This window comes from Plectropomus leopardus, chromosome 11 (assembly GCF_026936395.1).
Source record: "Plectropomus leopardus strain MGB_pleo_1.0 chromosome 11, ASM2693639v1, whole genome shotgun sequence".
Lineage (NCBI taxonomy): Eukaryota > Metazoa > Chordata > Actinopteri > Perciformes > Serranidae > Plectropomus > Plectropomus leopardus.
The window spans coordinates 12,970,135-12,995,643 of record NC_142186.1 but is presented as its reverse complement, the minus strand read 5'-3'; the positions used below and the strand labels follow the sequence as shown (position 1 = coordinate 12,995,643).

Sequence of the window (25,509 nt, the reverse complement as noted above, 5' to 3'; positions counted from 1 at the left end):
ATTGTAGTAGAAAGTCATTTAATGGGCAGTTTTAGTCTTACAAATTCAACAAATTCAACAAATTCAAATATTTACTAAATCGAAGCTTTGTTTATCACGCTTACCTCTAACTGTCGATCTGCTAATTTACCAGTTCACCTGCAGTACCTGTCTCTGTAGAGCAACTGTTCAGAGCAATGTGTTTGTACACGGAGGTGTGAAATAACACCTCCTTATCAAGTATTAAATCTGTTTTGTTTTTTTCATGAACAGCAGCAGCAAATACTTTGCATGAAACCACAGAGGACATGTTTATCTCAATCATGTGCTTTACATTTCACGCATGAGCTGTTAAGTGTAAAGCTGTTACATCCTGGTGTAGTGGTTTTCATGGCATTGTTGGCCTGTTGCCAAATGCTGCATGATGTTAACAATATCGATTTATCGAATTGTTGTTGGGTTGTTTTTTTGACATTTCTTCCAGCCCCCAAACAATATTGCCCCATTTTGTATCGGCTCTGCCACAGTAGCTTAAGTACATCCTTCTGTCTGTCACCCACTGAATTCAGCATTCAGTCATATACTGAAATCCCTGTCTGATGCAGCTTTTTGTGGTTTTAATAAGTGAAACCTCTTGTAAAAGTAAAATTTCCAAGATACAAAGTCATCTCAGCCTATTAGTGAATCAGATTTTCTCAGTACTCTCTGACAAATACTTAGAAAGTCAATCTCACTGCAGGGAAATGATGTTATTGTCAGCTACTCAGACAGCTTATGCAAACAGGGACTGTAAGATTATTATATTAGATTATATGACCACTAGATGGCGCTAGAGAACTGATGTTGTATATCATGCTTACATGATCACAGACACGAAAACTAGTTGATCATCATGCTTGATTAAGGTAGCACCAGTGAGGTCAGCAGTACATACAGTGCAGTAGCAGAGAGGACAGAGTCTCTCACATGGTGGAAAACAACAGAAACCAATCACTTTTCTTTTCTTTTTTTAAATTTAAGTTTTTATTTGTTTCGATGCAATCATACAAACTGTGTCATTTTCTATATGTATACAACCCCAAGGGGTCTGTGAAAAAAGTATATTTTTATAAAACACATTTAACATTTCCTTCTTTTCTTTTCAATACATCCTAGAGAGGTAGACAAGAACCCCAGTCAGCTTTCATTTTAAGATTAACAAGGAGTTCAGATGTATTATGGAGAAATAATAATACACCTGCTTACAGCACCCTTTATTTTGAGTGAATTACTTAAGTAGGCAACTTGCCTTGGCTGCTTCAAATCTCTCACCCTGTTTACTTAAAAGCCTTGAATATAATATGAAATATTCAGGGTAAGTCCCACAGTGGAAAGTTTCACAAGTGTTCACACTTTTATTTAGAATAGATAAAGAAGTTTTTCAAAAAGGCAATCGATTTTTTTTTTTTAGTCTTACTTGACTTGAAAATTTGTCCTCACACCCCTCTCCTCCTCCTGATAAGAGACCTTAGTTGAGATTATTCTTTAGTTTAAGTCTGTTTTTATTCTTGATTATTTTAATCGTATGTCAGAACAGGGCAAGACAAGTCAGGTCAAATCAATTTTATTAACAAAAAAGGCAATCTGCAATCTTTTACAGTAAAATGGTGGAGATTTTATACCACCATTGGCATTTCTCCTTCTCCTTTTACACGAGCCCACTCTCGATCCCTCCGTTTGAAGTCATTTTAGACAGGGGTCAGCTTAAAAAATGAAATATGCTCTTCTTATTCTGTGTGTGTGTTAACCACCCAGCCAGCATGCCAAGTGATTCATATCAAACGCACCCACCAACAGGTGCATGCTGGGTGGGGCTTGTGGGCGTGGCCTGTGGCCTGTGGCTAACATGTTAAATGTTAAAATATTCATCCCCCGGCGGTGATTTCAGCGACCACTGAGAAACGTTTCGTTGTGGAGGCCTTTCTCCTGTTGTGACTGTTAACCCTTTCGCAGCTGTGACTGCACAGACAGCCCGAGAACCAGAAGAATCAGTGGGCTGCTGTTTCCTTTTGCTCTGGCCTCTGCAGAGCTTAACATGTTTGAAAACTTCAACAGGGGCTGAAGTTTGAATGTTGCTTAGACTAAGGAGGACTTCGTGGTGCACGATTCATCATGGTGAGTACTGCAAACCACCTGTGAGAAATACGTGACTGTCCTCAGAGGGAAGCGTCAGCGTTGTTGAGCTGCATGTGTGTGCACTGCAAGTTGTGTCAAATCTGTACATTCACTCCTCTGCTTGAAACGTGTGTGTGCGTGCGTGTGTGTGTGTGTGTGTAGCTGCTGTGGAGCTTAGTTTGTATACATGTTGTCTGCTCTGGTGATGTTTTTGTTATTCTGCTGTTGATTCTATAGAAGATAGATATGAAGTGCTGATTATTTAAATGATTTGGTTAAATGATTGTTGTTGCACCCTCCTCAGTGTCCATAGAATTTTTATTTCATTTCTTTTGCAATTTTTTGTTTAATTCTCTGAGTTCTGTCTATTTTCTCTGTTTAATTCTAGTGAGGTTGCACAGAGGAAATTGACTGTGTAATTGATTATCAATTGTATGCCCAGACTGCGAGTGGCATCTATGGAAAAATAATATATTTTAGGTTTGGTCATAATTGCTTTGTAGTGTGATGTGTGCAGATTTATTTTATTTAACTCGTCATATCATATAGATTACATAAACGTACATAGATTGATAGATTCACAATGTGCCTCAATTTATTATTTGATTTCTGGTCAGTACAAGCACATCCTCATGAATAGAGCCAGACTGCACAGAACTGGGTGTCACAAGGCTTCAGTAGAATCACCACCTAAGAAAAATCAAATATTGTGTGAATAATGAAGTTCAAAAAGGGACCATAATATAAATTCTCAAAGGAAGACATCCCCAAAATACAACACATTAGTTTACCAAAGAAAATATATTAGATATTTGTGGTATAATTATAATCTTTAATTGAAAAAAAAAGATGCATAAATATTGAGCACAGCAACAACATTTCAAAAATATCTGCTTTTTTTTCTGCTTATGTCTGCTCATTCAGTCTGCATACTGCATATCTGTGTGGTTGCTGTGACAAAAACCACAACAAATGTCCATACAGTAATGCCTCTCTTTATAAAAAAGAATATATAAAAAAACATTATAAAAAATAATAGCATAGAATAAAATAGACATATTTATTTATTCATTGTACACTCAAGTGGAAATTTTACTTAAGCTTCACATTGCCTACAACTAAAAATTTCACAAATATTTATACACTTAAAAACTCCCTCTGCCTCATGTCATGGCTCTAAAATAATGGCATTTTGCCATTATTTGATGTTTATGTATTGTTGATGGTAGAGCTACTCAAAGGAAATGCAGGGAGAGAGAGAAGGGCCGCATGCAACAAATATCCCCAGCTCAAATTAATAACAGGATGTTACAGTTGCAGTATACATCATAACCTGTCTGTGGGTACTTGTAATCTGAGAATATCATCCTGATTATGTCATAATGATGTCATCAGGGTAAATTGAGACTGTGCATTTAGTCTGTGCATGGATGTATTATAAGGAAGTCTGCATCTGCGTTGCGAACAGGAAGTTTAACAGACAAGAACATTTACCAAGCAGGGGTGAAACAAAGGAAAACCACACCAGATACTTCCTGCATCTAATGTTTATGGATCTAATTTTTTGTTTTAATTTTTTTCTTACTTCAAGTGTAAAAATAAATAAATAAGAGAAAAACAAAACAAGAATAGCAAATAAAATAAACAGTAAATGTATAACAAACTCATACAACTCAATATATAACTCAGTATACAAATTCTCATAAACAAGATTGTTAAATATTTACATGTTATGAAAGAAAAACTTAAACTTCTACTGTCTCCATAACACAAATAATATTACCATACATTTACAACTTGTTTATGTAAAACCCCCCATATTCACTCAGTGTTAATCAGGTCAAACTTAAGCAATTAGACAAATTACCACAGAGTAGTTGTTTTTTTTTTTAAAGTCAGTCTTTCTCAAGTTTGTCAAGCATAAAAATGCTGAAAGAAAATCTCTTACAAAAAAAATCTTGCTGATTTCTGTGGGAAATACACTACACAAAAAGATCTCCCATGAGGTTCTGACATAAATCCTGTGTCATAAAAAATGGGAGATGAAGGACATTAACATAAAATTTGATTTATCTTCACTTAAACGCAAAACAGTTCAAATTTACCAGCAACTATGCTACAGTAAGGAAAGAAAGCTCTGTAGAAAATAGGAGGAACAAGCTCAGAAGAAGGGAGGAACTTTCTGCATTTTCAATGAGTTTACAATCCCCCGGCTGATATAAATTAAATACTAACTGTGAGTTGAACGAACGGGGAGCCTATTCAGTCTGCATGACAGAGTGAAGTGATCTGAAAATTAGGTGTTTTTTTGTGTGAAATGCTGATTAATATCAGTAAGAATGTTGCAGAAACATTTTCAAAAATGGCAGTGAAATGCTCATTCGTGCAGAAAGACTGCAAAGGTTAGGCTGACAGCTTTGTTATACACTTCCTCCCGTGCTGGTTGTGGTTTTTTTCTATGTTGAGGTTAGGTGCAAATTTGCTGTGACATATGCTATGAAACTTGCATTAAAAGTTTCCAGCTGTAGCGGGGACCTTTTGCTGTGCAACAGTTTGATACACACAAAACCGATGCATGTAAGAGTGGTTGTCACGGGCGAATAACATATAATATTCAGTTCCCTTCTCTTATTGGTGTTTCTTGTGACTGAGTGCAAGTGGTCAATATCTGAGTTCAGCTCTGGCTTGTTGCAGTACTGTACACATATTGTTTCTTTCGATAGCTTAAATGAGGTTACTGAGGCTTTTTATACTGTGGATCGATTACAGTTTTATTTTTCACAGTTTTTCATTTAACTGTGGCCAGAGGCACGATGAAAAAGCGATACATTTCATTTATAAACAGTTTCTCAACTAAAAATACAGGTGTAGGTACAATCTATTTAATTCTCAACTATGCAAAAGAATTTTCTAAAGTATCAAAAACCGTATTCACAGTAAAATTCCATCATATATTTGTATGTTAATAAAACTTATTTAAAGATATATACATATATGGTGTGCTGCTTGCATGTAACTAGGCAATAAAGCTCCTGTTTCCAAGCTGACTCATAGTCACATGTACTTCCCTGTTATAATCCTTCACTCCTTCACTTAGTTCCTAAAATGTTCTGTTAAAGGCGAAGTCTGAGCAGAGCAAAGAAGCCAAGCGGACACAGTGAAGCGTTTGTTTATGCTGAATTCACCCAAATCTATTAATTTGTGCTGAACTGCTTTGAAATAGTCAGAAAATCATGTTTTATGCCTCAGATTCACTGCTTTTTTTCTTGCTCCTGCTTCCTCTCTTTACTCACTCTCTGGCTCGCTTGACCCTCGCTGCTTTCTCAGTCTTGTTGAGCTCAGGTGGATGGGGCCAGTTTGAATGTTGTTCTCATAAACACTAAGCAATAAATCCTGCAGCACACGCCTTTAGCCTACACCCAACTGTAGACTAAAGTAAAGTCCTAAAATAGATGATAAGAAGTGAGAATTGGCCAGAATTTCCTCTTTTTTTCTTCACAAGAAAAATGCTCTCGTCATGACTTGACGACACAGACAGAAACAGACATTACACAGCAGTGCTCCTGTCGTCCAGGCTGGACGTCTGCGAGTAGACTGATAAGGCCATTCTGTCCTGAGGTATGCAGACCATGACCATCTTACAGAGCCTGCAGGGAGCCCTGTTTATCAACCTCAGCAGGTGCCTCCTGAACTTCTCCCCTACAAACACGTACAGGATGGGGTTGAGGCAGCTGTGCGAGTAGGAAATGGCCTCAGTGACTTGTAAAGCCAGTTTGATAGCTTTGCTGCTTTGGCATCCTGAATAGATGTGCAGTAGCTCCAGCGCTTTAAAGAAAGATGCGACATTAAAGGGGACCCAGCAGCAAAGGAAAACAGCCGCAACTATGAGAACTAAACGGATGGCCTGTTTTTTGGATGACTGGCTGTACAGCAGCCTCCACACAATCTGTGAGTAGCAGAAGCCCATGATGATGACAGGGACAAATAAACCCAAAATGTTCATTTTAAAAAGGCTGAAGACCCTCCAAAAGTGAGATCTGCCTTCAGAGTAGTCAGCTGTGGGATACTCAGGGGAGCAGTACTGAGAGTAAGTAAAAGTCTGCTGTTTGAGAAAGATCATGTCAGGGAAAGAAGCAAAAAATCCAGCCACCCATGTGACAGCCGCTGCGATCATTCCAAAGGACCTCGTCCGCACTCTCATAGCGTACACAGCCTGGACTATAGCCAGGTAGCGGTCGATGCTCATTAGGCTGATAAAAAAGATCCCACTGTATAAAACAATGTGATAGATACCCAGGACCACTTTGCACATCCCATCCCCAAACTGCCACTGGTCCCGGGCTTGGTGGGCGAGGAAGGGAAGCGTACACACCAAGAGGAGGTCAGCAACCGCCAAGTTCAGGAGGCACACGTCAGTCATGCTGCGGAGGCGCACCCCACAAGCAATGACCCAGATGACCAGAGAGTTACCCAGAAGCCCGAAGATGAAGAAAATGGCGTAGAGGGCTGGAAGGAATTTGGCCCCATGATGCTCATACACACACCTCCCGAAGTCACCCTCAGGGTAGTCGGAGTAAGCGTAGTAATCTGAGATGTTCTCTGTGGTGATTTCGGTGAAGGGTGCTGCTGTGGAGCTGGTGAGAAACAGAGGGACAAAAGCAAGGAGCAAAGAATGATTAGGAAGATCCCCTTATGTCAGGCCACTTTGTTGGACCTGTAACTCATTAATATATAATAGAAACGAGCTAAAACATGACCTGTCTGCATGCTGAGAGGCTGGACCTAAAACTTTAAGGCAAAAATGACCTGACCGCCCGACCTGGTGACAGTAATACTGAAAAATGCTGCACTGAACTATTGTTTATTTCAGAGCGCAACAAGCTGAACAAAGAAGGGTTTAGATTGAAATGAGATATGATTTGATTCATGATTTGATTTTCATTAAATTATCAGTCTACACAAATTAGTAAGGCTGTAATTCCTGCAGTTATTTTTTTTTAAAAAAGTCCTGTTTGTTTTCGTAAGATTTGTAAGAGTATTATTGATGTGTTATGCTTGTCTATTGCATGGATTAGGTAATTATAAATAACAGTTTACTGATGTCATTATTATCTCCACCAGCCATAAGCCTTGAGGGGATCATGCGTTTAGTTGTGTGTGTATGAGTTTGGCATGTGTGGGTGGCTGTGTAAGGGCTGATATCGATTATTAGTAGTTAATGAGACCGATAATCGATATTTGTAACTGATTTACAACAAAAATTATTCTTTCAATATTTAGAATTTGGAATATAACAAAATATAAGTTTTGTTTTGTTCCAAAACAAAACTTTGTTTAAATGCTTTTAGCAAATGTTAAATCAAAACTGAAATGTTCGACATCATATACAGCAAGTTCCCAGTAACTTTTTTATAAAGTCAAGTGAAAATTTAAATACAAAAATGAAATTAGCTCCCACAGGTTGGACAAGGTAAAAGTTCCTCCTATGCTGACACTTTCTTTGTACTTTTTATTAATTCATTTTAGCAGCGATCATGAAAACAAAAAGCAGATACAGATAATCAGCAAAATGCCAAATATCTGCCCCAATAATTGTCCAGGCCAATAATCTTTCAACTCCTATTGTGATCTAGTGTACTAATCGGCATAATCATTTTTTTGAGCATAACTGTATACTGAAGAACCTGTGGTGGTTGTCGTTATTCACAGTTGTTTAATAACTTGTCTTACTGACTGTTTTATGCCGTCATTGACTCCTTACTCATTTTAGTGGACTGGTGGGGGGCCAGGTTTTCTGGAAATTGTCTCAGCTGAAAACTATGAGCCTTACCATCTGTTACAAGACACTTTGGCTCAAAAACTGACATCCATTAAAAACATTTGGTCTCAGTTTGAACCAGAGCAGCTGCATATTGAGTCCATACCCAATATGTCATGATCCATGAAAGACAGGCACGTCAAGGGATGAATAAACCCCCATTTTTTGTTATTTTCGCTGCTGTTTTAACTGTAAGGAAGACAGAAGGGACAGTTCCACTGGACATGCACTATTGTTCTGTTATTGTTCTGTCCTCCGCACTGCGTCATATTACACTGTGCTGCGTCTGCTGGAATTACAAGAGGTGTCTAGAGTGGCCATGCTCAGCCTGGGAGAGAGCTTGGTTCCCTAGCTGAGATCTGCACTCTGCTGAGTGCACTTTTCTAGTTTGACCTGTTTTAAACCATATGACTGAGAGTGCAGCCGCCTCTGCAGGAGGAATTTGTTATAGCTGCAGTGATAAAATATGTTTGCTATTTCCCACAGCTCAGTGACAATCTTAGCTGCTGGAAACACATTCAGAATGATTCCAGGCTACCTATCGCCTGTGCATAATGTCTTGTAAACACAGCTGGGATAGTGTCTTTCATATCATCCTGAATTTTCTGTAACAGAAAATGATTTACACACTGTTACATACGACACAGTCATTGTTTCTTTTTTCCTAATAGTAGGCAGTTGAGTTCATCTATAAAAACTAATAGATTGTCCCTTTGAGTTTTGACTTTATGTGCTTTACTGTGGTCAGCTCTGATGCACCCAAGACCTCGGCCATCACAGCCATGTGGTCAAGCCCACCCCAACTCCCCTGTCCCGAATTTCATCCATTCTCATTTAGTCACACAAAAGGGAATGCAATAAAAAAAAGAAACATTTTCACGAAGATAAGCTGCACTGTCAAACAAGTGCAACAAAAGCAATGCAGCTGAGCTCTTTCGGCTCAGTTTAGGAGTAAATATCAGCAGAACAGATGTTAGGATTAATGACACAGAATGGAACTGAAACAGTCAGCATCTTATGAAAAAGTAGAAACAGTGGAAGCCAGGGAGGCACAGACTTACAAAGATGCATTGCAGACTTTGAGACCGAGTGATCTGAGCAACATAAATAACAAATAGTGGTAGTATGTGGAGGTTTGAACTTACCTTGGTAAGACCGTAAATGAATTCTCACTCACTGCGGTGAAAGCCACAACAGCAGGGGTTGTTGCAGCCATGGTCAGCCTCCTGGAAATGATAAAAAAAAACATGACCTACTTTAGGGGGAAAAAGAGAAAAACATACACACACCCTGGCCTGGATTTTTTTTTCTTTCCACTACTTTGACACATTTTAATGTTTCTAGCAATGTTGAGATGGTGAATCCACATTAAATGATTAGATCTGTTTCTTAATCAAAGTTAAAAACTAAAAATAAAGTTAAAAGGTCCATTTACTTTCTGTGATTCAGCTGGATCAGTTTTTTTATATCAATTTTTTTTAAGTATAACTATTAAATAGTGGATCCAAAGGCAGTGCCAGAGCTGAAAGTCCACATACCATGTGTTTAAGTTTCACAGCAGTCAGCTTTATTATGGGGTAAAAGAAGGAAGAGAAAATCTGTTCCTCATCACAATCGAGGGCCTGTCACAATTTTTGTTCCGCCTCTTCAGCCTCATCCCAACTTCCTCAGAAATTATTTGTTGCCTTTCCCTACCTGTCCACCAGAGGCCTTTAGACATCCCCATTCACTGCTCACCTGTTAACTCTGAGTCCTTTTCATCATGTTAACCTATGCTTCCTCGCCTCCTCTCTCCTCGAGGGATCCTTGCATGAAGTGGTGTAACTACAGAGCTTTCCACAGGTCACAGCAATTTTTTTATGCATTCCATGACATAGGTATAACGCCACATCTCCACGATTCTTTTCTCACACAGTTTATTATCACATTGCTTACTTTGTTGTGTTGTGAATACGGATCTACAGACAAGCCACGTGAATTCATTCATTTATCCGCAATCATTAAAGTAAAACGCAGATACAGATAATCGGCAAAAATGCCAAATATATGCCCAAATAATCGGACAGACTGATAATCTGTCAACCCCAAGTTGTGAACCCCTGTTTTAAAAGATGGTTTTCAGCACATGTACATGCACGTGTTACATGTAAAATTTATTGTAATGATCGCCGTTAAAATTAATTAATTGGGGCACCCCATGTAAGAAGGCAATGTCCTCGCTGCAGCGGCCATGGGTTCGACTCTGGCCTATGGCCCTTTGCTGCATGTTGTGCCCTCTCTCTCCGCCTTTCACACTATCACTCTGTCCTATTCAATAAAGGCAAAAATGCCAAAAAAATAATCTTTAAAAAAAAAAAAAAAAATTAGCAAGTGCAAAGAAATTGTAAGCATTGGGAAGCAATTTTTATTTATTCATTTTTTCTTAAAATTTTCACATGATTTTATAAAAACTGTTGCTGGGAACTTGCTGTATATATATGTACATTTGAAAAAGGCATTTAAACAACGTTTTGTGTTGGAGTTTGTTATATTTCAAATTCTTAATATTGACAGAAAGATTTTCCTTTTAATTGTAAATGCATATTGGTCATAAATATTTATGTTAGCAGTCTCATTAACAACTAATAATAGTATCGGCTGTGCAAAACCAAGATCGGTCAACCCCTATTAAAGAGTTAGTACTGCTATTTTTGCACAGTTACAGGTTCCCTATTTTGTGCGATTGTGTTAGGTGATGGCCTCAATACTGTTGCTGTCCATCAAATGCTGATCCATTGTTAAAGTGAGGGATCGTTCATTGGTTGTAGAATTGACTGATGATCAAGATGCATCCTTTCTACAAAGCAAGTTTAAACATATGGTGTGAGGAGAACTAACGTCCTCTGTCATGGACTCATAGCAAGACGAGTATGAAGGGGGGGACCCCAGAAATGTAAGTGATATGAATCTAAATTCTTAAAATGATTCAAATACAGAAACTAAACTGAGAGGAGATCTTCCTTCTCGCTTATTAAGTTCTCGAAAGTGTCACAGTCAAAAACAGTCATCACTATGTCTTTAAGAGCCATTAGGATAAAGTGCACTTTGTCACAGTCAAATGAATTAGAGTTCTTAAATTGCATTGTAAAACCTCATAACCACAACTTAACCTTTTTTTTTTTTTTTTTTTACAGCTGGACTAGTAATGACCTTATGTCCATAATGACCCAGAGTTAAATTAGGGTCAGTGTTAATCAGTTCAGCTCATGAGCTTCATCCAATAACAATTGTACAGATATGTCACATAAAGAATAAAAAAAAGCATTACCTGGTGGTGATGTTAAAAATATTGCTGATGGTGGTGTTCATTCCGGATCAAAAGACTGAGGTGGACGGCCAGATCAAAGAAATTATCAGCTGTTCATCCAAGCTCATTATGTGCGCGAGAAATGAACAGTACTTCTCACACCTTCTTGTTTGTGGTCTGCTAACCTTTTAAAAATACTCCCACCCCCTCCTTAACCATAGGTGGGCTTGTGGGTAAGAGATGTATGTATTGTTACTTCCTGCAGATACTTTCAAAATGCTTACAACCCGCAGCTTTGCAGAGACACTGGTCCATTTAGGCAAGATGCACTGCAACTTGGACCAAACCTGCAACCTCTTGCAGCTGGAGGCTTGCAGAGCACACTTTTACCTTTATGCTTGGCAAAAGTGATACTACTGACACTGCCGTCATTGCAGTCGAGACTGATAGCTATTTCAAAACCGCAAAAAAAAAGCTCTGACTAAAATCTGAAGCTCAAATTGAGATGTGACTCTTGCATTTTAGAGTTCTTAAAAATTTGTTGCATCATTTTGATTCAGTCAGCAGCTAAATTGTAGGCCAGAATGACCAAACGCCAGCCTGTTAGTCAGGTAGGTTGTTGTTATATGACGCAGGGATTCTGCTCTGCAACACTTTTTGTCACATAATTACTTGTTGCCAAGAATGGCTGCCTGAAATGGATGTATGGTGATGTGACACAGCGTCAAGATTCTCTGCTAGTGACATTTTACACATGTCAGAAAAATGGTTTCAACTCACACATCAAGGGACTTTTTTCTCTCACTAAAAGAAGGGAGCAATCAAGTTTTATTTTCTTTATTTGATTTTACCAAAACAATATAGTTTTACCATTTACACTTTGAATTATACAAGTTAAATCATTGTTTCATAAAATTCTGTACACTTTCAGTAGTCTGAGTACATTTTTAAAGTTCTCAAAAGAACGACACGCATGCACAACAACACGCCAGGTTAACAGAAGCACAGAAAAGGCTCTGCTTCCTCAGAGACTTAGGCTAAATTCAGGGGCAAGACCCTGGTTAACTTGCCCAGGACAGGAAGGCTCTACAGCAGGTTATTAAAACAGACCAGAACTTCACTGGTTCCCATCAACATCAGTGACATCTGTAAGTGCCATACTACCAGAGTACGGAGCGGCTTCATCCCTCAGGCTGTGAGAGTCATCAGCTCCTTCTTTGACTCCAGAAAGACATAGCAGGATTTAAGAACAAATTTTAATTTCATTTATTAAACTGCGTTAAAAAAAACTACTTTTGAAAAATGACTTCTAAATCTACCTTGTAACTTGTACACACACACTTTGCCATTTTTGCAGCAAGGTGTGTTCATCATTCTTAGTAATCTGATTTGACAGGGGTGTTGGAAGTCTCTTTCTCTGTGGTGTCTTTGTGAATCCCTCTGCTCTCTTGTCTCCAGCAGAGGTATCGAGTCAGCACTTTGTCCAGTGCCTTCCTAAACTTCTCTCCAACAAATGCATAGATGACTGGATTTATACAGCAGTGAGACAGTGCGATGATCTCAGCAAAGCTCATGGCAGAGTTGATGGTTTGTGAAGGCTCGCAGGCGTTCAGAGTGTCCAGGAACAGTTGCAGCGTCTGAAGGAAAACCATGACATTGTAGGGGACCCAGCACACCACAAACACACACACAATGGTGAATATCAGCTTTACAGCCCTGTCTTTTTTGGAGTTCCTGGACTTGGACAGCACGACAAGTATTTTCACATAGCAGAAAATCATGATGGGGAGGCACACGAAGAGGCCCACTGTGTTCTCACTGAAGTTTCGCATCATCTTCCAAAAGTTCTGGCTTTCCACTGGGTACAGTGGCTGGCACTGGGAGATGTTATCTGGTTCTGTCTCCAAGGATGCAAATGTCACCCCAGGTAACGCCATGATGACAGACAGAACCCAGATAACAGTGCTGGCTGCGATTCCGTAGCGAAGTGTCCGAGCTCGCATGGCTGCAACAGCGTGGACGATGGCCAGGTAGCGGTCCACACTCATGAGGGTCACAAAGAAGGTGCCGCTGTAGAAACCCAACTGTGCAGAGGAGCAGAGGTGGAAGCAAAGTCAGACTCAGGTTTTACTGGCCTCATTGTGGTTTGGCCCACATTACACAGCAGCTGTTTCACAGCTGTTGTTACCTTATACCTGATCTCACCTCGGTTACTGCCAGAATATCTCTTCTATTATAAAGAAAACCAGAAGAGTGGAACATTGCTGCACAACCTAGTCATGCAGACTGTACAGTAACGTTGATTAAATTAGGCTTTTTGCAAGAAATGGAAATAACTGGCATAATGTCTCACAAAAATAAATAGAATTAATGATACATTCCAGTGTTACATTTATACACTAATAGTTAAGATACAGTGTTAGGGTTAGGATGTTACTGGACTAGCCTAATCATAACTTTTCACACATATTCACCTGGATAAAAATGAGCTTTTAGCTATATCTCTGTTTAGTCATCAGATACAGGGTCCTTATTAAGTAAACGTGTAAATTAATACATTAAAATAAATACAAAAGAAAGCTGCATGTCTTTTTTAAATTTTTACATCTGCTCTCTAAACATCCAGTTTCAAATATCAAATAATGAGTGATTTTTTTAATTGTTTTTTTTGCAGAGGAAGGTCAAGCAAGACTCAAGTCCAAAGTCAAGTCACATGTCAAGACAGGTAAGTCCAGAGTCAAGTCCCATGTCCCTAACTTAAGTTCTAAGTCCTTAAAAAATTATAATGTGCACTTCACAAATGGAAAGTCATTTTAACAACAGAGTAGCCTAATGTATAATATATAATATATAATATCTATTCAATTTACAAAAAATCATGATTGCTTTTAAAATCTATACTTATTTGTTAAAACAAGTTTGTTGGAGGTTGTTGCATCTCTGTCTGTAATTTTCTGCGAGCTTGTTTTGTATAATGAAGTTTGTCTTTGATGAACTGTAGTTTTTTTTTATGAAAATGCAAAATTCTCTCTGGTTCCACTTTTTCCTTTTTTTCTAACGTGCTGGAAATGGAAAATGTTAATGTTACTTGATTCAGGAGATGAAGGAAAGTGCGTTGACTCAAGACACATTTTTTTAATACATATTTTCTCTTTTTTTTGGCTAGGGGAAGGTATCAAGTATTTTCAAGTCTAAACGCGCAAGTCCAAGTGAAGTCACAAGTCATTTTTATCAATGTCAAAGTTAAATTACAAGTCTTTTTTTTTGTCAAGCTGAGTCTAATATCAACAAATTTATGGCTCGAATCTTCCTTGAGTGATAATCATGTTACTCAAGCCTACAACTTCTAAGTAATGAAACAATGGCAACAATCGAAGCCCCACCTGATAGACTCCTGTCATCAGTTTGCATGATGCGAGGTTCTGAGTATCGTGTGCCCAGAGGGGCAGGAACACTGCCAGTATGATGTCAGACAGGGCCAGGTTAAGAAGACAAATGTCCGTCATTGTTTTCAGCTTCATGTACCGCAGGAGAACCCAGAGAACTGTGCTGTTGCCTGTGAAATTGATTCAAATTGTTCATCATCTTTCGGTTGCTTATCATTTCTTGTGACTGTAGAACTGTTGCACATTCCAGTTTCAGATAAACGCTTAAAATGCAAATGTGTATTAAAATGTGCAAATAGAGCAATACATGTTTCCTCTTCTGTTTAGGATTTAGGTCTCTTTGAACATACCCAGCAGACTGAGACAAAACACCGTGTAGTAGAGAAACAACAAGACCGAGGATCCATCGAGCGACTCTGGACCGGGAACCTGATCACAGGTGCCATTGTAATCATAGTCCAAGTAGTTTAGCTCACTCTCTGATGTGTTCATTCTGCTGTGTGAGGAGGGACAAAAAAAACCCTCAGATTATTTGGGGTTAACACATTATGAGAAGGGATGTCAGAAATGGTACAAACCCACACAAAGTTCAAATGATGCATAAAACCACTGTGGTTCATGATGTAAAGAACATAATTTAGAAAAAAAGGTGTCAGGGTGATTCAGTGGCATCATACTGAACAAACAAGTGAATACCAGAATTAACATCAGTGAAATCAGTCCAAGTCAAACAACAAAAAATATATCATTTAAGTGACATACAAGTCATATTATGGATATGATAATACTACACTTTAAAGTTTTCCATATGCCACCATTTCACTTTTTTTTTCTTTTGGTGGTTGTTTTTCCCCACACCCAACACCTACCAACCTAAATGAACAAGTACTTGGTACAAAGCCAAGGTGACCACAAGTCTACAACACTTGCCCCATCCTGGTATGCATAAGTTCCCCTTAAGGGACAAAACAAGGGGCTTTTTTTTTGGTTATAAACTATGTCATACATTGAGTTGTGTTTGGACAGTGCTGTTAATCAAAACTAAAGGCCATGCTGTTTGACTTGTAGCAACATGCACTTGAGTTCAAACCTATAATGGCCCTGAGTTGTTCAGGGTGCAATTTTTACTTCCTCCTAGACCTTCAATTCAACAAGTTTTAAAGACAATAGTACAAGAGAATTGCCCACCAGTTTGTTTTCTTTTTCAGTTAATTCAATTTTTCTCAGCAAAAACCTAATTCTGTTGTTTACTTTTCTCAGTGCCTTGAATACCATGCTCCATTCACTTGGACTTCTGTCTCCTAGACATAAACTAGAAAAAAAATCAAAGACGGTTAAGTAGAAAAATGTGACCATCTAGGACACTCTTTTTCACTCCCGACCCCTTTTAGAAGTCTCCAAACCTTTCCAGGGGGTTGCAAGGCCTCCTTGATTTTAAGGTGTAAAAAAAGTTTTTAAACATTTAGTAAGCATATATCTCAATTTTTCAAAAAAGAAACATATTAAGTATGTATGATTGTTAAAAAAAGCCAAAAAAAACAACCCATAATACAGACAAATAATAGTGTAAAAAGTTAAATGAAGATATCAGGAAAATGTATCTCTAACACAGTGTTTTCCAGAAATAATATGCTCAAAATGAGCTTGTTTTACACAAACATGTAGTTATTGCCTTCACTATTTGAGGTAGTTGTACAGTTTTTAGATAGAATAGTTATGCAGTGAATATAATATGAAATATCCATAAAATATGTTATTTGACAGAGTTGTCACTTTACTAAGTGATAGAGAATGAGTCCCTTAAGGAAAAAGTTTGGGCACAAATGATCTAGGACATTTCTAGGTATCGATCCAAATAAAATCTGTTTTTGCAACATGAAGAGACACCTTGCTGAAGCCAAAGTGGCCAAATTATTCAAATATAAAGGGGTATATAGTACAAATTACAGCGTTTTCACAATAAGATCTTTTGACTCTTTAGCTTCTATCTTCTTAACTTTTTTTCTGAAGCCTCCACTCACACACAGAAAAAAACCCAGGAAAAGAAGATGTGTTTTTCCTTCATCATGATAGATGCTCCATCATTGTGATGACTGAAGTCCATATGTGCCACACTGAACATTTCGTACGAATAGAAGATTAAAAAAAATAATAATTTGAAAAAACAAAACATTTATGTATGAATGTGACAGAATTCAGGGGATGCTAGTGGACTTTCCTGCCCTTTAAGTTGAACTTTTCAGATATAATCATCACTTAATGAGTCATGTCTGAAAGGTGTGTGTGTCTGCTGTTACTAAAAACCTAGAAACAATTTTCCAAATCTGGAAGACAGCCATTGCAATAACTATTTTTTTGGTCACTTTAACTGATTATAACTTAACATTATCTTATTTTCCCCCCACTGAATGCACAGTGTGCTTGAGGTACAAGCAACATTATCAAACGCCATCACCAGTGGAGATGTTGAATTAATTTTCATCTGTCTATGAATTTCACAAACTTCCTCCTACTCTGACCATAATCATATTCATGTCATCTATTTAAAACCACATCTCGAACCTTCTTCTTGCTATCAACATATACACAACCACCTGCTTTGACACCCATGCCGACCCTCACTTCCTGTGGTTGATATTCATACACATGCGCGTGCACATAAAAACCTCTACTCCCCCTGTTTTTATAGATGTTGGAGGTAAGAGAGGTGAGGGATGTCTGGTAAAAGTTTTTAAAAAATTAAAATTTTATTGTGCTTACCGCCTTGTCTGCCAGAATCACTGCTCTTGAATGTGTATGCTGTTGTGCTGCATGCCAAGCTTACATGTCATCCTGTCAACTTGCATTGCTCACTTTTGTGTCGAATCCTGCAGCAGGGCTCATTTCTCGTAAGGTGAACGTTGGGTTTTGTTGTTTCCTCCGCATTCTGTTAAGACGGCACAGAGGTGTCGAATGTGGTTTTCTGAGAAATGTCCCTTCGTGTATTAACATGTGCGGAAAAGAATAGCAGGGAGAGATGTATTCTAATGAGGAGCTTTTCTCTGTTTCATTGTGCTTTTCAAACTGACTTTTTAGGTGATATAAACTTTTGAAAATAGCATTCAGCTCAACAGGAAAAACAATATTCACTCATTTTGTCGACTTTTAGTTCAAAATAGGTCAGTCTCTCTAAGTCAATGGAAAATTTTGTCAATTCAGTATGGAATGGTCATTGCAAAGAAAGTTATCTTTTAAGTCTGGAACAAAGAGTGCTGTGGTATAATCAAGGAAGGGTTGCCATATCTTAAAGAGCCAGGTTTTAAAACAGGGGGATATCCCCCTGTTTTAAAACCTGGCTCTTTAATACTTCATACATGGAGAAAATTTGATATGAGATGTCAGGGAAAGCAGGGAGATTTAAACAGATATGGCAACCCTTCCTTGATTATACCACAGCACTGCAAGGACCCTAATGACACTTCACTGACTTTAACTTTCAGCTGAATATATGTATTCATGTATTTTTCAAAATGCAATTAATGTAATGTAATTTTATCATAGGATGAATAAATAAAATATAATAAAAAAAGGTCTGTCTGGACTATTTAAACATGATATATATCTTAATTAATATAAAGTCGGATCAACTGAGCTATAGACTTTAATATGTTTATGTTTAATGACATCTTTACAGTAGATTCTCTTCAACTATCAATATAACAAGCTGCTCTTATCATGGAACTTATTCAGCACTAATAAATAATCGCCTACATTTTTATTTGATTTGTGACAATATCATTTGTTTTTTTAACACACTTAATATCTTTTAATGACTTTGTGGAACGAAAATTTGTTTAATATGATTTTAAAAAGCTGCCTGTATTGGCCTGAGGATCAGTCATTGAAGCGATAATTAATATTTTTTGATGTGGGATTGTTTGAAAGACTTCTCCACTGTAAGTGTATTACCGAAGCTAAGCAATGTACTGTTGTAGATCGGGGAAGCAGCAAATGTATTTTAGCCACCAAAGAAAATCATTATCTGTTTGAGTTCGCTGGTTGTGGCCCAGGAAAGCGGTTTGTCCACTAGTAGAAGACTAATGGTTCGATCCTCGGCTCCTCAAGTTTACGTGTTAAAGTCTTCTTGGACAAGATACTGAACACCAAATTGCAAGTGACTGTTCCATTGGTGTGTGAGTAAATGTAAATCGTTACTGCGTAGCAGCTGGCACCTTGTGTGACCGCCTGGACCACCAGTATGTGAATGTGTGAATGTGAAGTGTAAAAGTGCTTTTTGCCATATTTAGAATATTTTTACCTCTTTATCTTGCTGTCAGACTGCCTCTTCCATCTAAGAACTGAAGCAATAGTTTATGCTGTCTTCAAAGCCACCACTTTGAGAATATATTTCGGTCTGCTCTACAGATCGATTAGTTTGTTTGTGTTATTGTATGACTTTGGTATTTAAAAGCGTTAGTTTGGAGTCGCACAATAACACAACTGATCTAGGCAGTGGTAAAGGTAGAGGTGTCTCATTCAACCTCACTTAAAAAAAGTTACAATAAGACAAAGTTGAACATGAAAAATTTACAGCATGTGAAAAGTAATCGCCAACAAAAAAACCCCAAAACTTAACTGTGCAGTAAATTTTAATATCTTTATAAGGTCACAGTCACATAGACAATTAAAGAACCCAAGGTGCATAAAATGAGATTTATCTTGAATGAACACAGGTTGTGCTGTGGATTCTGTGTCCTCAGAAAAGCACTATATGACATATCATTGGTATTCTTATTATTTGACATGTAAAACTTTAATAATCGCCGCAGGAAAACTAAACCATAACAACAAATCACAACATGAACATGCACACAAAAGCTTAAACAAGAGCATTGATCATTAAGTTGATATATGGGAATAAATTGACAGTATATATTTTGTGTTTTAAGTAACATCTGAAATGGCAGTAAAATAACAGAGAAAAAAAGAATACATCCAATATGAAAACTCTAGAAAAATGCAAACTTGCAATATACTGTACATATGTACAATTGTTAGGCATACAACAATATCAAGAAAATATATGAAAAATTCCAGGCGTGCATGATGAGCCAAACTTTGTTCCATATCAACAGATTTATACCCAAGATTGACGGCTGAAAGTGCTAAAGGTGACGAATAACCTGTTTCCTCAACTTTGTGGCTTTGATTTATCTTTGACATTTGAATGAACAACTTTTTCCTCAGGAAAGTGGAAAATACCCCAATTTCATCTTGTAAAAGTATTATGTTTCTTCTAAATGGTAGCTTTTCCATATAGTATGAATGTTTTTCTCCAAATTGCAGGCTCATCAGCTAAAGTGTAAAAGTTTCAACACATCAGGCAAGGGGAAACAAACATTGTGGTTACAGGCTGATATAAACAAGACGCTCATAGTTTCAATCAGTGTTGCTCAGCAGGAAAAGGAAGAGCATTGCAAAGAATTTAGCAAATACCTGAGATCATATAGAAGATGATGGTACTCCTCAGATAACAGACATCTTATGGTCAAAACTAGGGCTGCACAATATTATATGTAGTAACATTATTGAATATTGTGATAACAATATTTGCAATATGCAGATACATGCACTCAGTACTTGAGCTGCACAGTAGCTGTACTTTTGCCTCATCGTCTCTCCTGTATCCAAAATATTGTCCAGATGGCTGATGTGACTGAGAGCCAGAAGACACTATCTATAGAGAGCCTAACCTGTCACTCAAACTAGTCTGCCACTAATTTTGAATAAGTCTTAATATGATGTGAATGAAATTCACTTGGACATTTTTACATGGGTTACTTTGGGGATGGACTCACTTCTGGAGCCTCAAGCCTCTATTGGCCGGTCAAAGAACTGCAATTTGTGGCACTCCCGTGTTGGCTTCATTTTTCAATTCAGGAGGTTGCCGCTTGATCAGCAGTCAGAGAGAGAAAGTGTTAAAACATTGAATGAAATTACAATTATTCATATTTATTTTGATATAGGCTCTTTATTATTGGACACCTGCTACCCAGCCTACAAGTTCATTTTTACACCCAGATCCCAACCAGAAATACATTAAGACAAAATGCCATCTGTGAATCACCTTTTTTTGTCAGTCACCTGATGCAGGACTCTGGGCTATGTGCTAGTTTTTAGGCATTGGTTCCTTTCTGTGCTTGCACTTTTGCTTGCACTCATCTTGTCACACTTTCCTCCTTCATCCATGCAGAGTAGTGAGGCAGCAAACCTCACTCGTGTGCATGCGGAATCAGACAAGGACTCTGACTGGCTAGGGAGTTAACAGCATTGCGCATATCATACAAAATAGGCCTTCACACAGATAGTATCAATATGTTACTGTTTTTAGAGTCTGATATTTCCAAATGTGTTTATCACACGTTGATATCACAATGACACTTTAAAAAACAAAATAAAAAGCTATATTATTGTGCAGCTCTAGTCAAAACTAAACATTACAGTGTAAATTCAAAGTGCAAATAAAATCAATAAGGTCTACAGATAATGATATATAGAGGTACAGGCAAATTTTTAAGATAGACATTGATATTGAATAACACTGTCATAGGTTGAAAAAGGAAGTGACAAAACAATATGCTGCTTGATAATCTGATTAGCAGTGGTAGCAGTAATAAGGTTGCCTGGATAAAAACATGTCAAATCTGCAAGTGATCTCCATAAAGCACAACATATACAACATTCATCTGCACTTCACCTCTTACATGATCACAGTGGAGCTGGCATTAGAGGACCTAGTCATAACTGAGCTTTTTCTGTATGAGCTATCTGAAAAATCTCTGGTGGACACAAGGTTAATCCCTGGCACCCATTTCCTCAGCAGATGCAGGGCTCGTTTCATGAACTTTTGTCCCACAAAGGCGTATATGATGGGGTTCAGGCAGCAGTGACTGTAAGCAAACGTCTCAGTTACTGTTGCTGCAAGTCTTAAATTTGCTTCCAGGTTGCAGTTGCTCTTCAATATACCTTCAGATTTCAGAAACCCCAAGAAGAGAGAAATGTTATATGGGGCCCAGAACAAAAAAAAGATGACCACAATGGTGATGATCACCTTAACAACACGATGCTTCTTCGCAGTCTTCATGTTCATTATTATGGGGATGATCCTGCCGTAGCAAACTATCATCACCAACAAGGGGATCACCAGACCGAGCACATTTATTGAGAAGATGTTATAATTCCTCCAGGCATAATTTTCAGGGCTGTATATGCAAGCCAACCCGAAAGACTCATTCTTCACCTTTGTGAAGATGATATCTGGCAGAGAGACACAAAAGCTCAGCATCCAGACCAACAAGGTCACAGCAACGCCTGCCCTCAGACTGCGATAGTGTGACACCTTGTATGTGTGCAGGATGACCATGTAGCGGTCCAGTGTCATGACAACCATGAAGAAGATGCTGCTGTAGAACCCAGTTGTGTGGGAGCCAGTGGCGAAACGGCACATGAAGTTTCCGAAAGTCCACTGACTGACCACAGAGTAGTGAGAGTAGAAAGGCAGCGTGAGGACGAAGAGGAGGTCAGAGAGAGCCAGGTTGAAGAAGCAGATGTCTGTAAAGTTGGTCTGTTTGCTGTGCTTCACCAGGACACACACCACCAGGCCATTACCTTTATAGAGGAAGGGAAAATGTTAAATGTGTCAGATCACCATGCATCATATGTAATGGTCTTGCATTCTGACTCACTCTCTCTCTCTCTCTCTCTCTCTCTGTCACACTCAGATTCACACACACACACACGCACGCACACACATACCTATAAAGCCGAGGATGAAAACCAAACTGTAGAGGGTGGGCAAAAACACTTTGCCAAACTCCTTCACATTGGCATTGCTGCAAGGAGTGAAGTCTGGAACGAGTTCACCATAATAAGCTGAATAATCGTAGTTATAGTAGTTCGGTGTAGTGGCATTTTCTCCGTCATCTGTAGACAGATTTTCAGATTTCAGAATTTGCAAAAATCAAACCTTGTTTGAGATTTAATACATTAGGATGTACTATACACATTAAAATGGCAAGGTTGCATGTATACATGAAATTGTTGATGCTCACAAAATTAAAATAATACTTTGTAACAGCAAAATTGTAGCAGTTTTCAAAGGGACCTTTTTTTTTGGCAGAAAGTAGTTTCAGTGAAAGCTGTTCACACCTGTCTGTGATTATTCATTAAACAGGGCTAGATGTAATTTTTTTAATACTTTGAACACCACAAACATTGTATTTTTGTTAGGGCAGAGTTCTCAGATATAATTGTCTTATTAAAAAACAGAAATAAAAATAGATAAATAAATACAATAAAAATCTGCAAACAAAATCCCAAATGATCTGTGGGGATTGTAATCACTGAGTGGGAAAGTATGATCATTTGTTACTTGGGCAAATAGGCCCTCTAAGTGAATGGATAATGGAGGTTATTATGCCCTCTGCTGGTCCTTGCAGGTAACTTAATCCTCTGTCAGAATAAAATTTGTCACATCTGCACATTAATTTATAAGGGGAAGACAAAATAATGTAAACACTGACTGTATGGAAAGGGTCTTGAATGTATCACACCAGTGCAAACACTGGTGTCAAGTTTCTCATATGTGGTTACATGTCTCAATCATAACTTGCTGTATACTGTCCATTGTTAGAGATGTTTTACATATATAAAATAGTTTGAAATATATCACTGAGTATTTAAATGGAAACAAGATTACTTCAGATTTTAGTTTATTTGAATATTGTCATATGGTCTACCTCAGTTCGTACGTGTTTGTAGGTTATATGTCTGGTGAGTACAAATAGCAATTTTTAAAGACACTTTGATGGCTACATAATATTTCCTTCCTCTGAGGCAGTTTTAATAAAATAATAATAATTTAATAAAACCATCTCAGGACCTGTTTTAGTAAAGATCAATATGGAAATCTAAATAAATTCTTAAGTGTACTTCATTACAGAGTTTGCATTTAAGTGGAGAATAGGACTTACAACTGACAGCAGTGTATTAGGCAACCATCAAAGATTGTCACAAATTTCTGCTACAAGTCAATAATATGTTGAAATATATATACATTATGCAACGCAAGTGCAGTTGTTGAAATGCATTCACCTGACATGGTGATATCTCAGTGATCCCTTTTTCTATCAGGTCTAGTCAGCGGCTGCACTTCGGGGCTTCTTATTTCTCTGGCCAGATCTTTATGGACACGATGTCCTCAAAAGAATAGTGATGAACTAACAGTCTTAAAGTCTGCAGTCCCCTATTTATGACTAGCAGACAAGCAGAAATGCAGCTGTCACTTCCTGAAAGTCCCCAAGTATGACTTCAAGATCCTTATCAGGAGCCACAGATCACAATTCACCCTTGATATAAAGACAGCCAAAAAACACCTACGTAAAATGATTTTAGCTGAAGAGCTCCAACAACACGTTTTACCACATAGATTCATATAAAAAGTAAAGGGTTCGAGTATTTAATGAAAAGTGAGCATGAATGGGTGCAACAACTGGTTATAGTTAGAATCAAAGATACTTTTTTACTCCATTGTAATGTAAACAAATCTGTGGTACAGTCTGCGCAGTAATAATCTAAATTTAGTCATATCCATTATAATTATAAAAAGATCTCACCATCAATTAGGAAGTGATTGCATATTTCTGTCAAATTTGGGCGACCGAGCTACCCTATTGTTTTCTACATTTACATCACAGAGTATTACTTTAATTTAGCTAAATGAAAAATATATCATTATCATTAGGAACTGTTTTTAAAGGGCAATTACTGTCTGTCTTATGATACTGTTTTAGACCTTGTCTTGTTCTTACTACCATCATCATTCTATTAATGTTTTTTTCACCCCTAATTATCCAAAATCTTAACCCATGTAGAGCACCAAAACAGATCAACTTTGGAGTAAATTTGTAGAATGGTCTACGAGTGACCTCTTGTGGTGGAGAGTCAAACCAAAGTTGCGCAGGGAGGTGTTGCAGAGGGGCAAGACAGCCCAAAGCATGCCGGGAGAAACATGCCGGGAGGAAAGATTTGAATTGTCATCGCTGAATTTCAATGAGACATTTATGCACAGAAACTTTTTCAGAGTGCCTCTCAAACTTTGATTTGGCCTATCTCATATATAAACCCAATGTACAATAACAATGATGATAGCCAACTGCTACTTCTAGTAATGATACAACAATATTTAACAATTATAATAACGTTTGCTGATTGATAATACTAACAACAACAAAAAAAACGTTTGCGTATCGCTGGATGTTCAGCTTTGAACCCTTTTTTTAAATGAATGAATTTTATTTATTTATGTTTAACGTTTTGTTTGTATGTATCTCTGTGTACTGGTGCCGTCGCTCTCCAGCTGGCGCTCAGTGAATTCCCAATGAGGATGATTGACGTTAGAGCTGCTGACGAAGGCGGGCCGGAGAGATCTACGTCAAGGTAGAACACACATTACCGGAAACCACGTAGCATTGCCTTCCAAATAAAAGAGAGGACGCACTCAGGAGCTGCAACCGAGACAGACAGCCCGACTGCATGTTTTAAACATTATGTATTAAACACATCAAAGTACGGAAAACATGAATAAAGACTTGATGTAATGTCTCTCTGAGCTGTAACCCTCTTGTTGGCTATATCCTTCTCTTTAAGTCAAGTCACTTTTATTTACATAGCAGAATCAAAAAACAAAAGCAGTTTTCTAGTTGAGGCAGATGGGTTAGAATCTGTCTCAACACAGTTTTATATGATTAAAGACGTAAAAGGTGCATGAAAGGCAGCGATACATAATGCAATACAATAAGTAAAAAAGAACTCTGGTGAATTAAATGAGGCTAAAACAACTCACGAGA

General features: G+C 37.9%; 3 protein-coding genes and 1 long non-coding RNA gene across 6 annotated transcripts; 1 reads left to right on the top strand and 3 right to left on the bottom strand.

The window, feature by feature from the left end:
• The first annotated feature begins 1,669 nt into the window (after nt 1–1,669).
• Nucleotides 1,670–25,221, top strand: LOC148188216 (uncharacterized). The gene is made up of 4 exons (XR_015777880.1): nt 1,670–2,133; nt 13,912–13,962; nt 14,951–15,062; nt 25,020–25,221. It is a non-coding gene; the product is annotated as an uncharacterized LOC148188216 (long non-coding RNA).
• Nucleotides 2,952–11,436, bottom strand: ccr8.2 (chemokine (C-C motif) receptor 8.2). 2 transcript variants are annotated; one of them, XM_042489219.2, is made up of 3 exons: nt 11,259–11,436; nt 9,097–9,177; nt 2,952–6,767 (listed from the first exon to the last, which is right to left on the bottom strand). In XM_042489219.2, exons 1-3 carry the CDS (start codon nt 11,297–11,299, stop codon nt 5,681–5,683), a joined length of 1,209 nt encoding a protein of 402 aa, XP_042345153.1. In that variant the 5' UTR covers nt 11,300–11,436; the 3' UTR covers nt 2,952–5,680. The 2 variants fall into 2 exon arrangements, with proteins under 2 accessions (XP_042345153.1, XP_042345154.1); XM_042489220.2 differs by lacking the exon at nt 11,259–11,436 and adding an exon at nt 9,387–11,176.
• LOC121945184 (C-C chemokine receptor type 2) lies at nt 12,059–17,578 on the bottom strand. 2 transcript variants are annotated; one of them, XM_042489225.2, is made up of 4 exons: nt 17,384–17,578; nt 14,974–15,119; nt 14,621–14,793; nt 12,059–13,321 (listed from the first exon to the last, which is right to left on the bottom strand). In XM_042489225.2, the coding sequence occupies exons 2-4, from the start codon at nt 15,113–15,115 to the stop codon at nt 12,614–12,616; spliced, it is 1,023 nt and encodes a 340-aa protein (XP_042345159.1). In that variant the 5' UTR covers nt 15,116–15,119; nt 17,384–17,578; the 3' UTR covers nt 12,059–12,613. The 2 variants fall into 2 exon arrangements, with proteins under 2 accessions (XP_042345159.1, XP_042345158.1); XM_042489224.2 differs by having other exon boundaries at nt 14,974–15,116.
• Nucleotides 19,234–23,914, bottom strand: LOC121945183 (C-C chemokine receptor type 5). The gene is made up of 3 exons (XM_042489223.2): nt 23,756–23,914; nt 22,418–22,585; nt 19,234–22,270 (listed from the first exon to the last, which is right to left on the bottom strand). Exons 1-3 carry the CDS (start codon nt 23,760–23,762, stop codon nt 21,363–21,365), a joined length of 1,083 nt encoding a protein of 360 aa, XP_042345157.2. The 5' UTR covers nt 23,763–23,914; the 3' UTR covers nt 19,234–21,362.
• Nucleotides 25,222–25,509: the final 288 nt, after the last annotated feature.

Excerpts from the sequence above, each read along its gene's own strand:
- ccr8.2 (XM_042489219.2), bottom strand. The coding sequence starts at position 11,299 with ATGAACACCACCATCAGCAATATTTTTAACATCACCACCAG. Across the intron at positions 9,178-11,258 it reads ATTTTTAACATCACCACCAG|GAGGCTGACCATGGCTGCAA; the intron begins GTAATGCTTTTT and ends TATCATTTCCAG. Across the intron at positions 6,768-9,096 it reads TCATTTACGGTCTTACCAAG|CTCCACAGCAGCACCCTTCA; the intron begins GTAAGTTCAAAC and ends GTTTCTCACCAG.
- LOC121945184 (XM_042489225.2), bottom strand. The coding sequence starts at position 15,115 with ATGAACACATCAGAGAGTGAGCTAAACTACTTGGACTATGATTACAAT. Across the intron at positions 14,794-14,973 it reads GTTTTGTCTCAGTCTGCTGG|GCAACAGCACAGTTCTCTGG; the intron begins GTATGTTCAAAG and ends TCAATTTCACAG. Across the intron at positions 13,322-14,620 it reads TGATGACAGGAGTCTATCAG|TTGGGTTTCTACAGCGGCAC; the intron begins GTGGGGCTTCGA and ends TCCTCTGCACAG.
- LOC121945183 (XM_042489223.2), bottom strand. Across the intron at positions 22,271-22,417 it reads TTTCATCCTCGGCTTTATAG|GTAATGGCCTGGTGGTGTGT; the intron begins GTATGTGTGTGC and ends TCCTCTATAAAG.